The following is an 18,561-nucleotide window of genomic DNA, read 5'->3' as shown; positions in this document are numbered from 1 at the left end:
GCCATTACAACTATACAGTAATTCCTCTACTATGCGACAGTTAGTTGCGTGGTTATGACCCAATCGATAGCCTATTTTTATAAAAGCGTCTGCTACGGAGCCATAACGTGAGGTACAAGGTAATGGAGCCTTTTATACATTGTTGTGTTTCTTTAGAAATAAACAACGGACAAATAGAGTCTTTAAACGCTTCAGATGGAAAGTTATTCTCTGTCAAAGTGACGTCAAAATGAATGGGAGTCAATGGGATGCTAATGGAAGGTGATGGCTTGTTAGCATCAAAATGGCGCCATAGGAGCTACGCTTTGTGGAGAGAGGCTCACCCCCTTGGGTAAAGCAGAACCAAACCACTGTGAGGCAAGGGAGGGGGGGACTAAAAATTGTTCTAAACTTAAAAAGCTTTAAAAAGTTTGTATTGTTTTACTTCTTACACAGATATTTTAAGTATACATCATTATGTTATTTACAATACACAGTATGGTTTTTAATGATATTTCTGGGGAGAACCCTTAGATGGGGGTCCTGACCCCCCCTCTGGAATTTAACATACACGTCTCTGCTGATAGGGTATAGGCGTAATTTACAGTGGGGACCAGTGCAACCCCCAAAAAACCTATTATATTTCCTTTACATAAATAACGACATTTAGGTAACACTTTACTTGAAGATATCTACATAAGAGTGACATGACAAAAAAAATTCACCAGAATGCAGGAAATGATGTGTTTGATTTTTTTTTTTACCTTTATTTAACCAAGAAAGTCTCATTGAGATTAAAAACCTCTTTTTCAAGGGAGTCCTGGCCAAGAAGCAGCAAAAGAGTTTCAAACATACAATACAATTACATACACATTATGAAAAACAGTTACAAAGGATCGATTCAAGTGTTCTCAATCTGGACTTAAAAGCGTTCAATGAAAGTAATTCAGTCAATTTCCAGTCTTTTTGCAACATGTTCCATGTGTGGGGGGCTGAGTAAACAAAAGCCCTTTTTCCCAGTTCTGTATGGGCAAGTGGAACAGCGAGCAACAAAAGATCATTCGAACGCAAACAATGAGAGCCAACACTCCTCCGTGAGATTAAGTTACAGATGTAGGATGGCAATAGACCAAGCATGGCCTTATAAATGAAAGTATACCAGTGACCCAGCCTCCTGGAGGACAAAGAAGGCCATCCCACTCGAGAATACAGTTCACAGTGATGGGTCAAGACCCTACAATTAGTAATGAACCGCAGAGAAGCATGATATGCAATGTCAATCTTATGGAGACATTTAGCAGAGGCATTCATGTACAACAGGTCTCCATAGTCTAAAATAGATAAAAATGTGGCATTAACAAGGCGCTTTTTTGCCTCAAAAGAAAAACAGAATTTATTCCGAAAGAAAAAGCCCAATTTAAGTTTAAGCATTTTCACAAGATTATCTATATGAGGCTTAAAAGTCAGGGAGTCATCAAGCAAAATACGAAGATACTTGTAGGTGTGAACCATCTCTATGACATTTCCCTCAAGAGTGGACACTAAGGGAGTAGATTGAGGGACCTTCTTAGTGTTTGAAAACAACATTAGTTTGGTCTTTTCAGCATTAAGAACCAGTTTTAGCTGGATAAGTGTGTGCTGGACCACATCAAAAGCTTTCTGCAGAGATTCTACAGCTTTGGCAGGGTTCAATCCAAAACAATAAATTATTGTGTCATCAGCGTAAAAATGCATATTAGCGTCAGAAACATCTTGTCCTAAATCATTAATATACATGATGAACAGGAGGGGTCCTAATATAGAACCCTGCGGCACCCCCTTGTGGACATTCAAAAATTCAGGACACAGACCATCACATTTAATACACTGGGTCCTGTCACTCAAATAATTTGTGAACCAGGAAACAACATGATTAGACAGTCCCAGACTTAAAAGCCTATGCTTTAAAATAACATGATCCACAGTGTCAAAAGCTTTTGACAGATCAATAAAAAGGGAAGCACAATATTGTTTTTTATCAAGAGCAACAAGTATATCATTTATCACTTTTGTAGCAGCCGTGATGGTGCTGTGTTTTTTCCTAAAGCCGGATTGCAGTTTAGAGAGTAGGTCACTAGAGTACAGGAACTCTTTAAGTTGATCACAAACAAGAGATTCAAGAAGTTTTGACAAAACACACAAATTTGATATTGGCCTGTAATTAGTTAAAACAGCTGGATCACCTGCTTTTAATAAAGGGGTAACAAAAGCAGACTTCCAAACAAGTGGAATTTCTTTGTTTTGGATTGAAAGATTAAAAAGGACCGTAAAAGGTTGTGCTACATAATCAGCTGCTATTTTCAAGAAGTAGGGCTCTATCAAGTCCGGTCCGTTTGGTTTCCTATGATCTAATGTTTTGAGAGCTTTATGCACTTCCTGCACAGTAAAAGGAACAAAATTAAAATACTCTCCAGAAGACATTTGAGGCTCTCTGTAGGAAGTCACAGGGGCCACTCCTGTGGAGTCAAACAAAGAACCAGAAGCTACGAAATGGTTGTTAAAGCTATTTAAGACCTCGATCCTATCGTAGACAGGGACAGAGTCTTTTAAGACATATTTTGGTATGCTCAAAATTTCAATTTTGCTCAAAATTGTAGTTCTCAACACCCCCTCCCCACTTTTGAACCCAAATTTAGGCTACGCCTTTGCCTGTGACACAACCAATAAATGAGAGACACGCCCACCAAACGAGAGAAAAACATATGTGGAGCTGTTGAAGACCGTTTCACACGTGGGAACCGTAGCAGCAGCACAGTGCGCACCGGTTAGAGATTACTGAACGGGCCCGAGAAGACTTCACTGACCCTCGGGGACTTTCCGCCTGAGCTCCAGCCAAGACACTACGGAGGATTCACCTGGAGACTGAGAGAGACGTTTGTCCACAAGAGAGGACTTCTCTACTCTGCTGTCCTTCTGCATACATACAGGTATGTTACAGCGGGCCTGGGGGGGGTATTCTATTAAACATTAAGCATGTCCTGAGCGGGATTATTATAGTAAACTCAAATGAAAATAAGCGGTGGAAATGTTTTTTTTAGTAAATTGACACTAAATACAAACTAAACCCTTCAATTAAAAAGTCAAACTAAACGCCAGGTTAAAAACTAATACAAAATACAATAGAAATGAACGTAGGCTAAATCATTTCAGTATTTATTTTTTTACACAAACTGAGTAGCCTACTGCAATTCTTTCACATCGGACACTTAAGTAGTGTCAAGGCAAGTTTATTTATATAGCACATTTCAGCACAAGGCAACTCAAAGTGCTTTACATCAAACAAACATTAAAAAGCAAAGAGCAAAAATAGAAAATAAAATATAGAATACAGATTTAATACGAGATAAAATACAAGAATAAAATTCATACAACAGTATAAGAATTAAGGAAAGGCAACATCAAAAAGAAAGGTCTTAAGCCTTGATTTAAAAGAACTGAGAGTTGCGGCAGACCAGGGCCCTCATTTATAAACCTGTGCGTAGATTCTATTCTGAAAGATTTCGTGCGCAAAAAAGTCTGAATTTTCGTACGCAAAAACCATATTCAGATTTATAACACCTTGCGGCGCACACGGTACGCACTCTTCTCGTTATAAATACGGACGTGCGTTACCTTATGCGGTTCTGCACTATTTGTCCTAATAAGGTCCATGTTAATCAATCAATGAATATTCCAGCCTTGAAAGGAGCCCTTGATCACCAATCACGAAACGGAAAAATGGGGAAAAAAACCCGATTCAGTGATTATGAGATCGATGTGCTCCTATAAATCCTGTTTGGAAGCCTTAACTCTTGTGTAGTGTTCATATTTTTGTTACACAAACTTAATAATGTAATGTAACAGATTTAGCTCAATTACCAATGATACATACATAATTTATGGTTCATATTTGCCATTTACCCCTGTGAGATCACATTTATGATCATATGATCATTTTCGTTTTTTTGTGAGAAAACAAGGAAATTCAATTATTAAAAAGGTAAAAAATAGAAACAAGATTTTGGATTATTATTGGTGCTTATTTCTTAGAACTTAATCAGAACAGGTGAAAGTGCTTGAAATGTAACAATTTGGTAACTTTGTGTGGGAATAGCAGGTGCAGAAAGACAACATTCCCACACACAGACACCTACAATCAGACACGACAACATAAAGACGCACAGACACATAGACACACACACAGACACACACACACACACACACACACACACACACACAGATACACATCAAACAAACAACGCATTTCACGGGGAGAGGCAGGGGAGAGCAGCGGAGGAAAAGCGCATTTCCTCCGCTGCACGGTGTGGGAGGATCCCCTGCCTCTCCCCCGTTGCTGGCAGCCCCCACCGGGCGCCGCGACCGGCTCTGGGTCGGTTTAGCAAGAACGGATTGTTGGGTTCAGGAAAACAAAAAACTGGGTGAACCTTGGGAGCATTACGCACGATCACACGTGTGGTCAAATGGTTGCGGAAAACTGGGAACATTTTTACGCACGGAAATTCTTTATAAATCCCGACTATTGCGAGGAATGTTGCGACGACAAATTTCACCCTGCGTCACACAACTTTTTCTTGCGTAACAGGTTTTATAAATGAGGCCCCTGCACTTTTCTGGTAGTTTTTTCCAAATATTGTGATGGCAAATTTTATTTTAACCATTTAGTTTAATGATGTTAACCATTTGTTGAACCCTGCTGCTTCGCGGAAAACTTCCACCACAATATGTGGAGCATAAACACTGAATGCTGCTTCTCCAACATGTAGGCCTATTCTGTCTGTAAATGTAGCTGAGACAAAAAGTCACTAACACTACTGTAAAACGAAATCTTTCTGAACAACTTTAACTAAACTAAAACCGGCAAACACACTATTCAAACTAAACTCAAACTTTGTCCACCTAGTTTTTGTCGCCTTTTGTGAAGTTATTCCTACCTTTGCCAATGTTTTGGCCTTTTTTATCTCTATTTTTCTAATATTTTCTTTGCTTTTTTTTAACGTCCGCTTTTTTCAATGATGGCTAAGTCACTTATTGGGGGTCTTATGAGGCCCAACAGTGTTTCCTTTAGGAGTTTTTTTAGCAGTAGGGGCACTCCATGAAACGGAACTGACACTTTGCTGCAACACAAACTAATATATTTATTCACCTCTATTCACACACCCAATGAGGCATATTCTCAGTTGTGATTGAACTGTATTTTTTGAGTTACTATACAGGCCAACTTTGATCTTGACATATGGGCTAAGCATTCTGTAGCAAATAACAATAAACCCACTATTAATATTAATTACATCATCTTAATGCAGTGGAACTACTTCAGCATGTAAATAATGCACCTCAAATACAAATGTTCTCCGACATGCAATCATACCTGTCAAGTTTTGGATTTGAAAATAAGGGAAATTTTCCAGCGCCCACCGCGAGCAGTCCCACCCCCAACCAAGCTCCAGTATCCCTTACATTTTAAGACAGGTGTACAAGAAAGCTAAAATCACCACTTGATGCAGAATGCTGAAAACATTTACAATTTATAACATTGCTTGTCTTTACATTTTCTTTTCATTCCACACATTTTCATTTCATATTGCTTTTCTTTTACAGTTTTTCTTTTCATTTCACATAACTTTTCTTTACTCTTTTAGTGAGTTATTGTACAAATTTGTTGCAGACTTTGCATTCTTTAAGACTGTTTAGGAAGGAGTGTATTAGTGGGCTGGGCCAGAGTGGTTTACATGAGAGTAGAGCGCAGACAGTTCTGTCTAACGTCATCCTATTCTCTGGAACAATCTTTCATACCATGCTAAACACCCTTTCTCAACTTGCATTGCTATGGGGAATACATAGTAAAGCCTTCATAAGTTTTCATAAGTCGTAGCGTCCATCATCATCTGACCTCACACACTAACCTCGCCACAACTGCCACCTACAGTACCTTTAGTAGGCTACTGCAGGTGGCAGTTGTCGCGAGGCTGGTGACAGAGCTCAGATTGGGAATGTTTTTTTTTCTGTTTTTTTTACTCCGCTCGGGCCCGGGGTATTATTATTTTTTAATAACGCAGGTTAAAGTACGGGAGATTTACGGGAAAATACTCATTACGGGAGGACAGCGGGAAAGAAGGGGAAAATACGGGACTTTCCCGGCCAAAACGGGACACTTGACAGGTATGCATGCAATCTAACAATGCAGCCCTTTTTCTAATACCGTGGGGGGGGGCAGAAATGTTGCCGTGGGGGGCCGCCAAGGTCAAATCAACATAGAGGAAACACTGCCCAAACTGTAGGTGAGAAAGCTGTATTGGAAATGCAATAATAACAGTCAGAATATTTGACTTTTCCTCTTAAATAAAAGCATGTCCATAAACTCTCCATGTCTGGCCCTTAGTGAAGTTGAGTTTGACAGCCCTGCTATAATCCACACACAGAAGGGTCTCTGTTATGAACCATGGTGAGAGTACAATAACCCTCTTTGGCCAGTTTTAGAGTGAACTCCATTCAGCCTTGGACTGGCCTCGGCTTGAACTCCGTTTGGAGTGTGGCGGGTATAGGCCTATTTTTGGTGCTTTCAGAACAGAAATCTACGTTGCACATCTAGAACGTGAGACAGGTGCATCGGAGGGGGGGTGAGTAGGTCAAAAGTTGCAGAGAAACTCTTGCACACTGTCTAAACTTGCAAAGAGACAATGTTCAGAGCAATGAAACGCTGCCAGCTATTAAATGTATCTTTGCATGATAGACCATGTGCGGGAGTTTCTTTGCAACTTTTGGTGCTTTCCACATAAAGGGAGTGGAGATAGTTGAACATCTCAAGATCAACACTTTACTTGAAGGCATCTACATAAGAGTGACATGACACTGTCATGAACACATGGCACTGTCACAACACATGAACCCTAACTCTAAACTCTTGTTTATGTTTATGACACGTTCATGACAGTGTCACGTCACTCTTGGGTAGATTCCTTCACGTAAAGTGTAACCGACATTTGCATCATAAATTTATGCAGAAAAGGCACAAATTGGTGCAAAAGAAATTCACCTGAATGCATGTGTTTGATATGCTCAAAATTTCAATTTTGCTCTAAATTGTAGTTCTTGAACTCCGTTTGGAGTGTGGCTGGTAGGCCTACTTTTGGACATAGGACATGTAACTGTCATGAGTCAGATAGCAACAGTTAGGGTGTATACGACATGTAAAAAGAGGAACGTTAACAGCAGAAGTCCCACTACAGGGACACAGAGAGTAAACAAAGCTACTAATATATATATATATATATATATATATATATATATATTTATCTTTCCATTACTAAGTGCACATGCACTGATAAAAGCTGTTTATCTTATCTTTATACCTTGGAGCGCTCTTATCTCTTGTATCTGTTTTGGGGAACCTCCCTTCAGCCAACTTGACCTCTTTAGATCATTAAAACAGGGATTCCAGCTCAAACATGAACAATGCTCCGAGATGCCTAACTCATGCTTCCTTTAATCTATTTTTCTACACAGGTTGAATCTGCTGCAGCTGGAGAAGGGATTTAAAATCACCTGTAAGATCCAAGAAGATCCACTCCCTGCTTGTGACATCGCAGGGGGGAGAGACTGTGGAATTCGGCATTCCCCAGAGATAAAGTAAACAGTACTAAGGGCCACAAAAGAGGTCGTCAGGTCAAGAGAGGTGCCCATCCATTGACCAAAATGGGGAAAAGTAACAGCAAACCTTTGACTGTGACTGTGAAGTCCGAGCTGAAGGGATGTGCAAAGATTATGTGCGAGAAACACGGTGACGAGACATGCAAACCGCTTTCTTTTTGGGTGAAGACATTCGGATTTCCGGAGAATGGTAGTTTCAGTGTACGTCTGATACAGAGACTGCAAGATGAACTGGATGTTTATGAGAAAATGAACGGTTACGGCAGCGTAGACTGGAAAGCATTTAAGATGTGGAAACAGGAGGCAGACGAACAACAGAGACGGCGAGAGAAGGGGCGCAAGAAGGCGACGGGGAAAACTAATCCGTGTCCTCGGCTCTCACATCCACAGAAAGACCTGAATCTTGTCCCCGCCTCGGCCGCACATCAGCCTGTGAATCCACAGTGGGAAGTCCGAGGTCAGCCGACCCCAGCAGAACCCACCCCGCCGGGCCCGGGGTCAGAAGACGTGCTGGCCGGCCCAGTCTCCGAGGGAAGAAAGTCACAGACAACCCCCGCCATAAACAAAATAATTGAGGTTCCTGATCTGAGCGAAGCCAGAGCTAGGGAGATAGACGGCTACGATGCTTCGACCCTAGATTCAGAGGCAACAAGATCACCGACAACCAACGGCATCGAAATTATCGAGGATCGTGATCTGAGAGAGATTGGAGCCAGTGTGATAGAGGTCTACAGAGCCCGGACACAAAATTCAGGGACAACAAGATCACTGACAACCAACGGCATCGAAATTATCGAGGAGCGTGATCTGAGAGAGATTGGAGCCAGTGTGATGGAGGTCTACAGAGCCCGGACACGAGATTCAGGGACAACAAGATCACCGACAACCAACGGCATCGAAATTATCGAGGAGCGTGATCTGAGAGAGATTGGAGCCAGTGTGATGGAGGTCTACAGAGCCCGGACACAAAATTCAGGGATAAGAAGATCACAGACAATCAACGGCATCGAAATTATCGAGGAGCGTGATCCGAGAGATATTGGAGCTGGGGCGATGGAGGTCTACGGAGCAACAAGATCCCAGAAAACCCACGGCATCATCCAAATAGTTCAGGTGCCTGATTCCTACAAAGTCTTGACGCCAGACGAGATAAGCTCCATTGCCAAAGAAATGCCAAATATAGACAAACGAGGAGGGGCTGCGTTTGTTAAAATACTGTCCCAGATTGTGCAGCAATTCAAACCGAGTCTGAGAGAAATCTACAGTCTCCTAATCCACAGCCTGAAACTGAAATTTTGCGAAGTACGAGGAGTCTGGCTAGAGAGAGACGGGCGTTACGACTGGACACCAGGCGCTGGATATCGTGAACATGTGGAGGAGATCTGCGAGAGAATTAAAACGACGTTCCCAGCCATCGAGAGATGGGAGGCGATACGCTGGAGGCAAAAGCCTGGCGAAACGGTGGAAGACCACCTGATCCGATTGACGAAGGAGTTTGACGATAACAGCGGATTGGACCCAGACACGCCCCTGTATGGCTCACTGCTAAAGCACTACTTCCTGCTGGGCATGGATGAACAAATCAAAGACCAGGCATTCAAACATTCGCCGCTATGGGATATGGAACCCCTGTCATCCATCCAAGCACACGCTGTACATGCTGAACAAACTCTGAGAGATTTGGATGACAAGAAAAAGCAAGCAGAAGCTCAAAAGGAGGAAAGGCTCACGAAGGAGCTGATTCAAGCTCTGCAGGCATTAAACGGAGGGAGAAACGGAGGGCAAGGTCCGAGCAGAGGATCACGGAGGCACGGATGCTGGAATTGTGGAGACCCCTCCCACTGGAAAAGAGACTGTGACCAGTCAGGATGAGGACTGGTGGGCGGCAGAGGACACTCCAGAGGAGGAGGAAGTATTCAGATTCTTTACTTAAAGACTCCACTCAAAAATGTATTTTTTTAGGTTTATGTCTCCTAACATGTCATACAGTGGCTATACTGACTTGTATCTGTGCTAATTGTGTCACTAGAGAGGTCTTTTAAAGGGATACGCCACCGTTTGTTGAAATAGGGCTTATCCCGGTCTCCCCTAGCTGTAGATAGGTGGGGTCTCCCCTAGCTGTAGATAGGTAGGGTCTCCCCTAGCTGTAGATAGGTGAGGTCTCCCCTAGCTGTAGATAGGTGGGGTCTCCCCTAGCTGTAGATAGGTGGGGTCTCCCCTAGCTGTAGATAGGTGAGGTCTCCCCTAGCTGTAGATAGGTGGTGTCTCCCCTAGCTGTAGATAGGTGAGGTCTCCCCTAGCTGTAGATAGGTGAGGTCTCCTCTAGCTGTAGATAGGTGAGGTCTCCCCTAGCTGTAGATAGGTGGGGTCTCCCCTAGCTGTAGATAGGTGAGGTCTCCCCCTAGCTGTAGATAGGTGGTGTCTCCCCTAGCTGTAGATAGGTGAGGTCTCCCCTAGTTGTAGATAGGTGGGGTCTCCCCTAGCTGTAGATAGGTAGAGTCTCCTCTAGCTGTAGATAGGTGGGGTCTCCTCTAGCTGTAGATAGGTGGTGTCTCCTCTAGCTGTAGATAGGTGGGGTCTCCTCTAGCTGTAGATAGGTAGGGTCTCCTCTAGCTGTAGATAGGTAGGGTCTCCCCTAGCTGTAGATAGGTGGTGTCTCCCCTAGCTGTAGATAGGTGGGGTCTCCTCTAGCTGTAGATAGGTAGGGTCTCCCCTAGCTGTAGATAGGTGGTGTCTCCCCTAGCTGTAGATAGGTGGTGTCTCCCCTAGCTGTAGATAGGTGAGGTCTCCTCTAGCTGTAGATAGGTGGGGTCTCCTCTAGCTGTAGATAGGTAGGGTCTCCCCTAGCTGTAGATAGGTGGGGTCTCCTCTAGCTGTAGATAGGTGGTGTCTCCCCTAGCTGTAGATAGGTGGGGTCTCCTCTAGCTGTAGATAGGTGGGGTCTCCTCTAGCTGTAGATAGGTGGGCCAACGCATTGTTTGTGCATGCATCGTTTTAGTCTGGTGCAACACCGGCAGTGCCGCCGCTAGTTAGCTTAGCGTAGTGAATGGAATCCTGTGTTGCCGGTTAGCATGTTGTGAGTAAAAGTGAGCCAACAAAAGAGAAAAAAACACCTAATTACTTGCACTGAGACAAAAAAAATGCGTTGGCCCACCTATCTACAGCCAGGGGAGACCGTGATAAGCACTATTTCAACAAACGGTGGCGTATTCCTTTAACATTCCTCTCCTTGAAGGGTAATTTAGTTTTTTTCAACCTAGACACTATTTTCATATGTTTTTGTGTGTACATGAATGATGGGAACAACAATCTTTGAAATTGGTCCAGTATTAAGCATGAACGCTGTAACCGGGCTGCAATGTAATGTAAAACATCTGAAAAAGCTAGAAAAAACATTTGAAAGAAACGACAAAATGATGGGAAAAAAAGCTAGAAAAATGCTCAAACAGTCAAAGATATTTTACTTTTTCTCTTATTAATTAAAAGCAAGTCAATAAACTAGACATGTCTGGCCCTTAGAAGTTGAGTTTGACCCTGTTGTAGAGCAGGGATGCACCGGATCCAGGATTCGGCTTCTGATTCGGCTGAATTTTGGGCTTTTTGACGGGGTTGGGTTTCTGCAGAACCTTAGAATTTTTTTCCCAGCGAACCGAACCCTACGCTTGCACTACGCGTGCTACGCTGGTCGATGTAATGACGGCCATTGATTACAGGAAGGTGTTGACGTAGGTGGAGCGTTCAATGCAGTAGGCTGTGAGAAAGTGGACATGGATCTGGTGAGCAGGAAAAGTTGTTGTTTGGCAGAACTTTCAGTCAAAAGAAGACCGTTCAAGTCCAGCTACATGTTCAATCTGTTCAATGCTGATTGGTCTGGTGGTGGCGAGGACCCTAAACTATACACAACATGGCCGCTGTTATAACATCTGGTATGAAACATCCGAAAGAATACGAGTTGTGCATGAAGGAATCTCCAGACAGCAGCCAGAATGCAGCAACTTCAGGTACAGCAAAGGAAGGACTGTAATGGCAAAAATTACATTTAAGCATGATTTCCTTATATTCTTGTGTTTTATTTTGTACTCCTGCATTTCACACAAAACTGAAAGAGAGTTTATCTCATTTCCACATGTTGATTCTGATTCTGTTTAACTAACTTGGAGACATTGCGTCTGAGAAACAAATGCGTATGGCCTTTGTCTGAACTGATAAAGGTACAAGGCCAGAGTAAACCATCTTCCTCCCTTGTCAGTGGAGATGTACGGGGGTGTGACCCCAGCTGTGAAAGTAGGGAACAGGGGATTAGATGAAGTAGTTCCATGACGTCTCTTGAGATTTAGCAGTATCTAGCAGGATCTTTATCTTTACGTTTTCTGCGAGAAGTATCTGGCAGGATCTTTATCTTTACGTTTTCTGCGAGAAGTATCTAGCAGGATCTTTATCTTTACGTTTTCTGCGAGAAGTATCTGGCAGGATCTTTATCTTTATGTTGCCTGTGAGAAGATGTAAAGTCATGTTTAGAACAGAAACCCTCCTCCTTGTTGTGCATTTAAGCTCAGCGTTTCTTCTTACTCATTAGAAGAACCTTTTCCACCCTGAGCTGACATGCTTTTTATGAAATTGTGTTCCTTCTATATTTGCAAATATATCTTAATAAAATGCAAAAACCTAACTTGGTTTAGTCTTCGACTGTCTTATTTGTTTCACTTTACTAAACTTTCAAAACCTCTACTTCTGCTGCAAAAGAAACTTTTGCAACAGGACGGTCCCTGTTTACTTCATTCATGTGTTTACTGTGTTCATGGACTGAGGATGGGAGGACGAGTCAGCAATATCTTAACCGCTGGATTCAGTATTCAGCCGAACACCAAAAATCAGGATTCGGTGCATAGAACATAAGTCAGCTAAGTGTATCTTTTATTAACGTTGTTTTTTTTTTATATCACTGCTTCATCTTTAAAAATAAATAAATAACTAACTTCATTTTTTTGGTTCTTTGTCTTGTGATGGCGTACCAAAAATAAAACTCTGAAACATAACTGCTTTCTCTGCGTTTCACCTCTTTACAAAAACATTCTCCAACAAAGTGTCATCATGAAAATGTAATTATAAAGTATTAAAAGTATAAAGTTTGTTTTATATTCTATCATTAGCTTATTATTATTATCGTGCATTCATGTAAAAGCAGGATTTTACTGGTGGAGGTGGAGATGGTCGCGCTGGAGCACCTTTTGAACTATTAACTTATGATTGTTGTCGTAATTATTTAATTCTCACATCTGGGAATCTGGAGGAAAAAAAATTACTTTATCAGAAAGATATTAGCTGTCAGATACGTTGGGTGGAGTAAAAAATACAATATTCCCCTCTGATGTGGTGGAGTAAAAGTATCAAGGAACATAAAATGTAAATACCCAAGTAAAGTACAAGTACCTCAAATTTGTACATGATTAAATGTACGTGTATGTGAATGTTATGAGCAGCGGTGGAAGAAGTATTCAGATCCTTTACTTCAGTAATAGTACTAATACCACACTGTAAAAAATACTCTGATACAAGTTAAAGTCCTGCATTGAAAATGTGACTTAAAGAAAAGTCTGTAAGAATAATCAGCAAGGGTGTAACTTTGGGTTCAACATGGGGGGGGGGGTTTGAGATCTCCAACTATGTAGGGAGGTCCTGGGACATGTCTGCATGGATTTTAAAAAAAGAGACAAAAACATTAAAAAAATTGTAAAAAAACAAAACAAAAAAAGCACCAAAAAAGAAGAAAAAAACAGCAAAAAAGTTGGAAAGGGATAAAATTTTGGGAAAAGCCCAGTTTAGATTATTGTGGGTATAACCATCCCATTCCCCCTGTAAATGACACCTTTGATCATCAGGAAAAATGTAGTTAAAGTAATAAAAGTAAAGAAGAATCCTCCCGTTGTAGAAAGAGTAAAGAATCTAACCAGTTGTGTGTTTAATGGTCTCATCATCTCAGCTGTAGACTTGTAGTCCGTTATATTGTCGGCTAGTTTACTTTAGAATCAAACATCAGATCTTATAAACTACATGTGTTCTGTGTGCAGGAATATTCTTTTCAGTACTTTATTTATAGATTTTCAATTTACAAAACAAGAAACAAGAAAGATACAATGTATTACAAACCCGTCCCAACCCATCCACCAAGGCTCAACCCCAAAAAATTAAATAAAATAGAGGTAGGTACACAAAATATAGTTACACACCGTTCCTGTACATGCCTTTACACTTCTCAAAATGGGAATATTATACAGCATTATAGCACATATATCCTTATACCATACATCAATAGACCAGTTGATCGATGTGCAAGGAGAATTACATCACGTGAGGGATACACCCTAACCCTAAGGGAAGCGGCGCACGGTCCGAGCAGAAGCCAAAACGGAGGCGGTGCCAGGTTAGGTTAGAGCTAAATGTTCAGATAAGATACTTTTAATTGTTATTTGGCTGTTATGAGTTAAGTTGAATGAATTTCCACAGCATATTTTTCGGAATTGTAGGCTATGAAATAATTACGGTTTTACTATGCCACGATATTAATTATTGAAACGCGTATTACTACTCAAATGTATAATTAAACTCGTTAAAATGTACATTTCGGGGTTATTATGTTTTTCTGAAGATATCCTAACACAATACATAATACTATATCGCAATTAGGTATTTATCATGAGAGATTATAGGAGTTTGGAATCTGGCGGTCAAAATGACCGCTCACGGCAGTTTTAGTAGAAGTGGTTTTGCCTCTTCGAACTTGTTGTTGTTGTTTGTTGTAAACCATGGCCGTTCATAGTCCCGTTGAACCCTGGAGCGTTTCTGGTAATGCCAATACGCAGCTACAGCCGCACCCCCACCCCCAGCCACAAGGACGGCCCCAATGACGCCACCCACAATCGCCCCAACTCCAGAGCTTTCTGACTCCTTCTCTAAGAGCGGGTTATCTCTGGGTTTACTGTCTCTCTCGCTGACCGGGTTCTGTATCCGGCAGGTGAAGGTCTTCACATCTAATTTCTCACTCTTGGTGATGACCAAGTCCTTTCCCGACACCTTCCACTCTCCGTCTCCCTCCTTCCAGCTGTAGGTGACCGGTGCAGCGTCTGTGATGACTGCATCGCCTACGTCACATGTCAGCGTACAACTGTCCGAATCGGGGGAACATGTCAATGGTCTCGGCACCACCTCAGGCTGGGGGACTTCTTTGATCCATACAGCGTTATAGCGCTCATTCTGGACCTTGTTGTTGACTGTCACTGAATACACACCAGTGTCAGCTTTAGCCATGGTTGATTACCAAACGTCCAGTGGTTGAATCCAGGGTTGAGCGGCCATCAAAGGTTCTGTAATAAGTCAAAGGGACTAAATCTGAACCTCTGACTTGATCTTTGACCCACTCAGCTACCAGGTTACCCTGATACCTCCACACGATGCTGGTGAGAGGTTCAGGAGGACGAGGCCTCACGTCCATCATTAGCTCCCCGCCATCCTGGAAGTATTTTGGGGTGTCCTGGGCTAGAGCGAAGTTCAGCGCCGCCAACAGCAGCAAAAACCCCGTCAGTTTCTCCATGGTTCCCAGATCGATACATGACTTGAAGAATATCTGTTTTCAGATCAGCAAAACAACTTCACAGCTCAGTTTGTTCTCCTCTGTTCTGAGGGTGGGAGGGCAGTTACCACATTTCAACATCGCTTGTCGTTTTATAAAAAGTTTAACTGTTTAGTAAGGTCCACACACTGGGCTGAGAACTAAACTCATTCTACTGAGTGTGTTCAACTAAATAAAACCTCTGTGGGTTGTGTTTAAGATAACAGTAAGTAAGTAGAGTACATTCAAACACAGTTTAAGCTGAACAAAGTGCTGAACATAAAATACTAACACTCAGTAGAATGAGTTTAGTGCTCAGTCCAGTGTGTGGACCCTACTAAACAGTTAAACGTTTTATAAAACATCAGCAGATGTTGAAATGTGGTAACTGCCCTCCCACCCTCAGAACAGAGGAGACAAACTGCTGGTCTGAAAACAGATGGTGGTTTGGGTTCAAATCAGACGTTCCTTCCCTTCCTGAACGCCTGATTTTAACCCAAACCACCAAAAGACACTATTTTTGACATATCAGTTTAGGTTCACAAGAAATGTTGTCCCGCCAACCCCTAAAAAGACACGACACTCTAATCTTCATATTCAGGCTGTAAAAAATGTACTAATTAATGCTGATTTTTGTAGGGCTCCATGTCAACAGAAATGTGACAAAAGTAGAAAGAGTGACAGAAAAGCAACCAAAACGTAGCAAAAAGCAACACATTTTAACAAAAACGTCTGAAAAAGCTACAAAAAAAGTTTAAAAAACAACAACTAAATGATGGAAAAAAGATGCTGAGATCTCCAACTATGTAGGGATGTCCTGGGACATGTCTGCATGGATTTATAAAAAGAGACAAAAACAGAAATAATTGTCGAAAAAAGCACCAAAGATTTCAGAAAAACAACGTTGCTAAGCTCGTGTGTTGCTACTCCTGCCTGCTTCTCCAAACTGGGCAGTGGGACCGCTAATGTAGGTTCAAAATATAAAATCCAAACTATCAATTTAAGATCAAAACGAGGTGGTTTCTTTCTTTAAAATGTTAGATTGTTGTAACCTAGACAACAGTGTGAAAACAAACGAGACGTCTTAACTCCAGTTTTCAACCATTTACTGCCTTTTACGTAAAAAGATCATTCATCATAGAACATTTTAAGGAACATATTGTTCGCACAATATATCTACACAGTACACATTGTAATCATATGATTGTATACACACAATACAAAATGATGGCATATAAAACATCTCCGACAATGTCTTAATATTTACATCTCAATATATTTATATTTTCTGAAGTCTTCACTTCAGAGTTAAAGGCTACATAGGAAGGCACAGAAGGCAGGGGACACACACACACACACACACACACACACACACACACACACACACACACACACACACACACACACACACACACACACACACACACACACAGAGACGGACAGACAGACACCACACACACACACACACAGAGAGAACTTTAAGGTGTTTTTCCTCCAGAGATGTAGTTTGATTGATAACTGATTCATTAGTTTGTCTATGTTATAAATGATGTAAACTCAACCGGTTCTTTTCCTAAACTCAACCAGATCTTCTTTTCCTAAACCCAACCGGTTCTTCTTTTCCTAAACTCAACCTGTTCTTCTTTTCCTAAACTCAACCAGTTCTTCTTTTCCTAAACTCAACCTGTTCTTCTTTTCCTAAACTAAACCTGTTCTTCTTTTCCTAAACTCAACCTGTTCTTCTTTTCCTAAACCCAACCTGTTCTTCTTTTCCTAAACCCAACCTGTTCTTTTCCTAAACCCAACCGGTTCTTCTTTTCCTAAACCCAACCGGTTCTTCTTTTCCTAAACCCAACCTGTTCTTCTTTTCCTAAACCCAACCTGTTCTTCTTTTCCTAAACCCAACCTGTTCTTCTTTTCCTAAACCCAACCAGTTCTTCTTTTCCTAAACCCAACCAGTTCTTCTTTTCCTAAACCCAACCAGTTCTTCTTTTCCTAAACTCAACCGGTTCTTCTTTTCCTAAACCCAACCAGTTCTTCTTTTCCTAAACTCAACCAGTTCTTCTTTTCCTAAACCCAACCAGTTCTTCTTTTCCTAAACTCAACCAGTTCTTCTTTTCCTAAACTCAACCAGTTCTTCTTTTCCCTAAACCCAACCTGTTCTTCTTTTCCTAAACCCAACCGGTTCTTTTCCTAAAAACAACCGATTCTTCTTTTCCTAAACCCAACCAGTTCTTCTTTTCCTAAACCCAACCGGTTCTTCTTTTCCCTAAACCCAACTGGTTCTTCTTTTCCCTAAACCCAACCGGTTCTTTTCCTAAAAACAACCGATTCTTCTTTTCCTAAACCCAACCAGTTCTTCTTTTCCTAAACCCAACCGGTTCTTCTTTTCCTAAACCCAACCGGTTCTTCTTTTCCTAAACTAAACCAGTTCTTCTTTTCCTAAACCCAACCAGTTCTTCTTTTCCTAAACTAAACCAGGTCTTCTTTTCCTAAACTCAACCAGTTCTTCTTTTCCTAAACCCAACCAGTTCTTCTTTTCCTAAACTAAACCAGGTCTTCTTTTCCTAAACCCAACCTGTTCTTCTTTTCCTAAACCCAACCTGTTCTTTTCCTAAACTCAACCAGTTCTTCTTTTCCTAAACCCAACCGGTTCTTCTTTTCCTAAACTCAACCAGTTCTTCTTTTCCTAAACCCAACCAGTTCTTCTTTTCCTAAACCCAACCAGTTCTTTTCCTAAACTCAACCAGTTCTTCTTTTCCTAAACCCAACCAGTTCTTCTTTTCCTAAACTCAACCAGTTCTTCTTTTCCTAAACCCAACCGGTTCTTTTCCTAAAAACAACCGATTCTTCTTTTCCTAAACCCAACCAGTTCTTCTTTTCCTAAACCCAACCAGTTCTTCTTTTCCTAAACTAAACCAGTTCTTCTTTTCCTAAACCCAACCAGTTCTTCTTTTCCTAAACTAAACCAGTTCTTCTTTTCCTAAACCCAACCAGTTCTTCTTTTCCTAAACTAAACCAGTTCTTCTTTTCCTAAACCCAACCAGTTCTTCTTTTCCTAAACTAAACCAGTTCTTCTTTTCCTAAACCCAACCTGTTCTTCTTTTCCTAAACCCAACCGGTTCTTTTCCTAAACCCAACCTGTTCTTCTTTTCCTAAACCCAACCGGTTCTTTTCCTAAACCCAACCCGTCCGCTGTATACAGTGCTCAAAATGCGTGCAGATAACACGCCACTTGGCTTTAGAAAGTTAAGAAAGTGGGCGTGTATGTTTACGCAAAGTCATGATGT

General features: G+C 41.5%; 3 protein-coding genes across 3 annotated transcripts in view; 1 reads left to right on the top strand and 2 right to left on the bottom strand.

Moving 5' to 3' along the window:
• The first annotated feature begins 2,631 nt into the window (after positions 1-2,631).
• On the top strand, positions 2,632-9,765 carry LOC120547597. The gene is made up of 2 exons (XM_039783087.1): positions 2,632-2,945; positions 7,522-9,765. Exon 2 carries the CDS (start codon positions 7,711-7,713, stop codon positions 9,535-9,537), a length of 1,827 nt encoding a protein of 608 aa, XP_039639021.1. The 5' UTR covers positions 2,632-2,945; positions 7,522-7,710; the 3' UTR covers positions 9,538-9,765.
• A 3,971-nt stretch (positions 9,766-13,736) lies between these two features.
• Positions 13,737-15,359, bottom strand: LOC120547573 (CD48 antigen-like). The gene is given in 2 exon segments (XM_039783048.1): positions 13,737-14,971; positions 14,973-15,359. Coding segments are annotated over 2 exon segments (849 nt in total). The 5' UTR covers positions 15,254-15,359; the 3' UTR covers positions 13,737-14,403.
• A 3,091-nt stretch (positions 15,360-18,450) lies between these two features.
• The window catches only part of slc22a15 (solute carrier family 22 member 15), a 26,643-nt gene continuing 26,532 nt past the window's right edge, over positions 18,451-18,561 (bottom strand). The window contains exon 13 of the mRNA XM_039784388.1: positions 18,451-18,561. This exon is cut by the window's right edge and continues 975 nt beyond it. The gene's annotated coding sequence lies outside the window, so the exon portion shown is untranslated.

This window comes from Perca fluviatilis, chromosome 19 (assembly GCF_010015445.1).
Source record: "Perca fluviatilis chromosome 19, GENO_Pfluv_1.0, whole genome shotgun sequence".
Lineage (NCBI taxonomy): Eukaryota > Metazoa > Chordata > Actinopteri > Perciformes > Percidae > Perca > Perca fluviatilis.
The sequence above is the reverse complement of the archived record's forward strand: the minus strand, read 5'-3'. Positions and strand labels throughout refer to the sequence as shown.

What these genes read in the sequence shown, in the direction of transcription:
- LOC120547597 (XM_039783087.1), top strand. Translation starts at nt 7,711, where the DNA reads ATGGGGAAAAGTAACAGCAAACCTTTGACTGTGACTGTGAAGTCCGAG.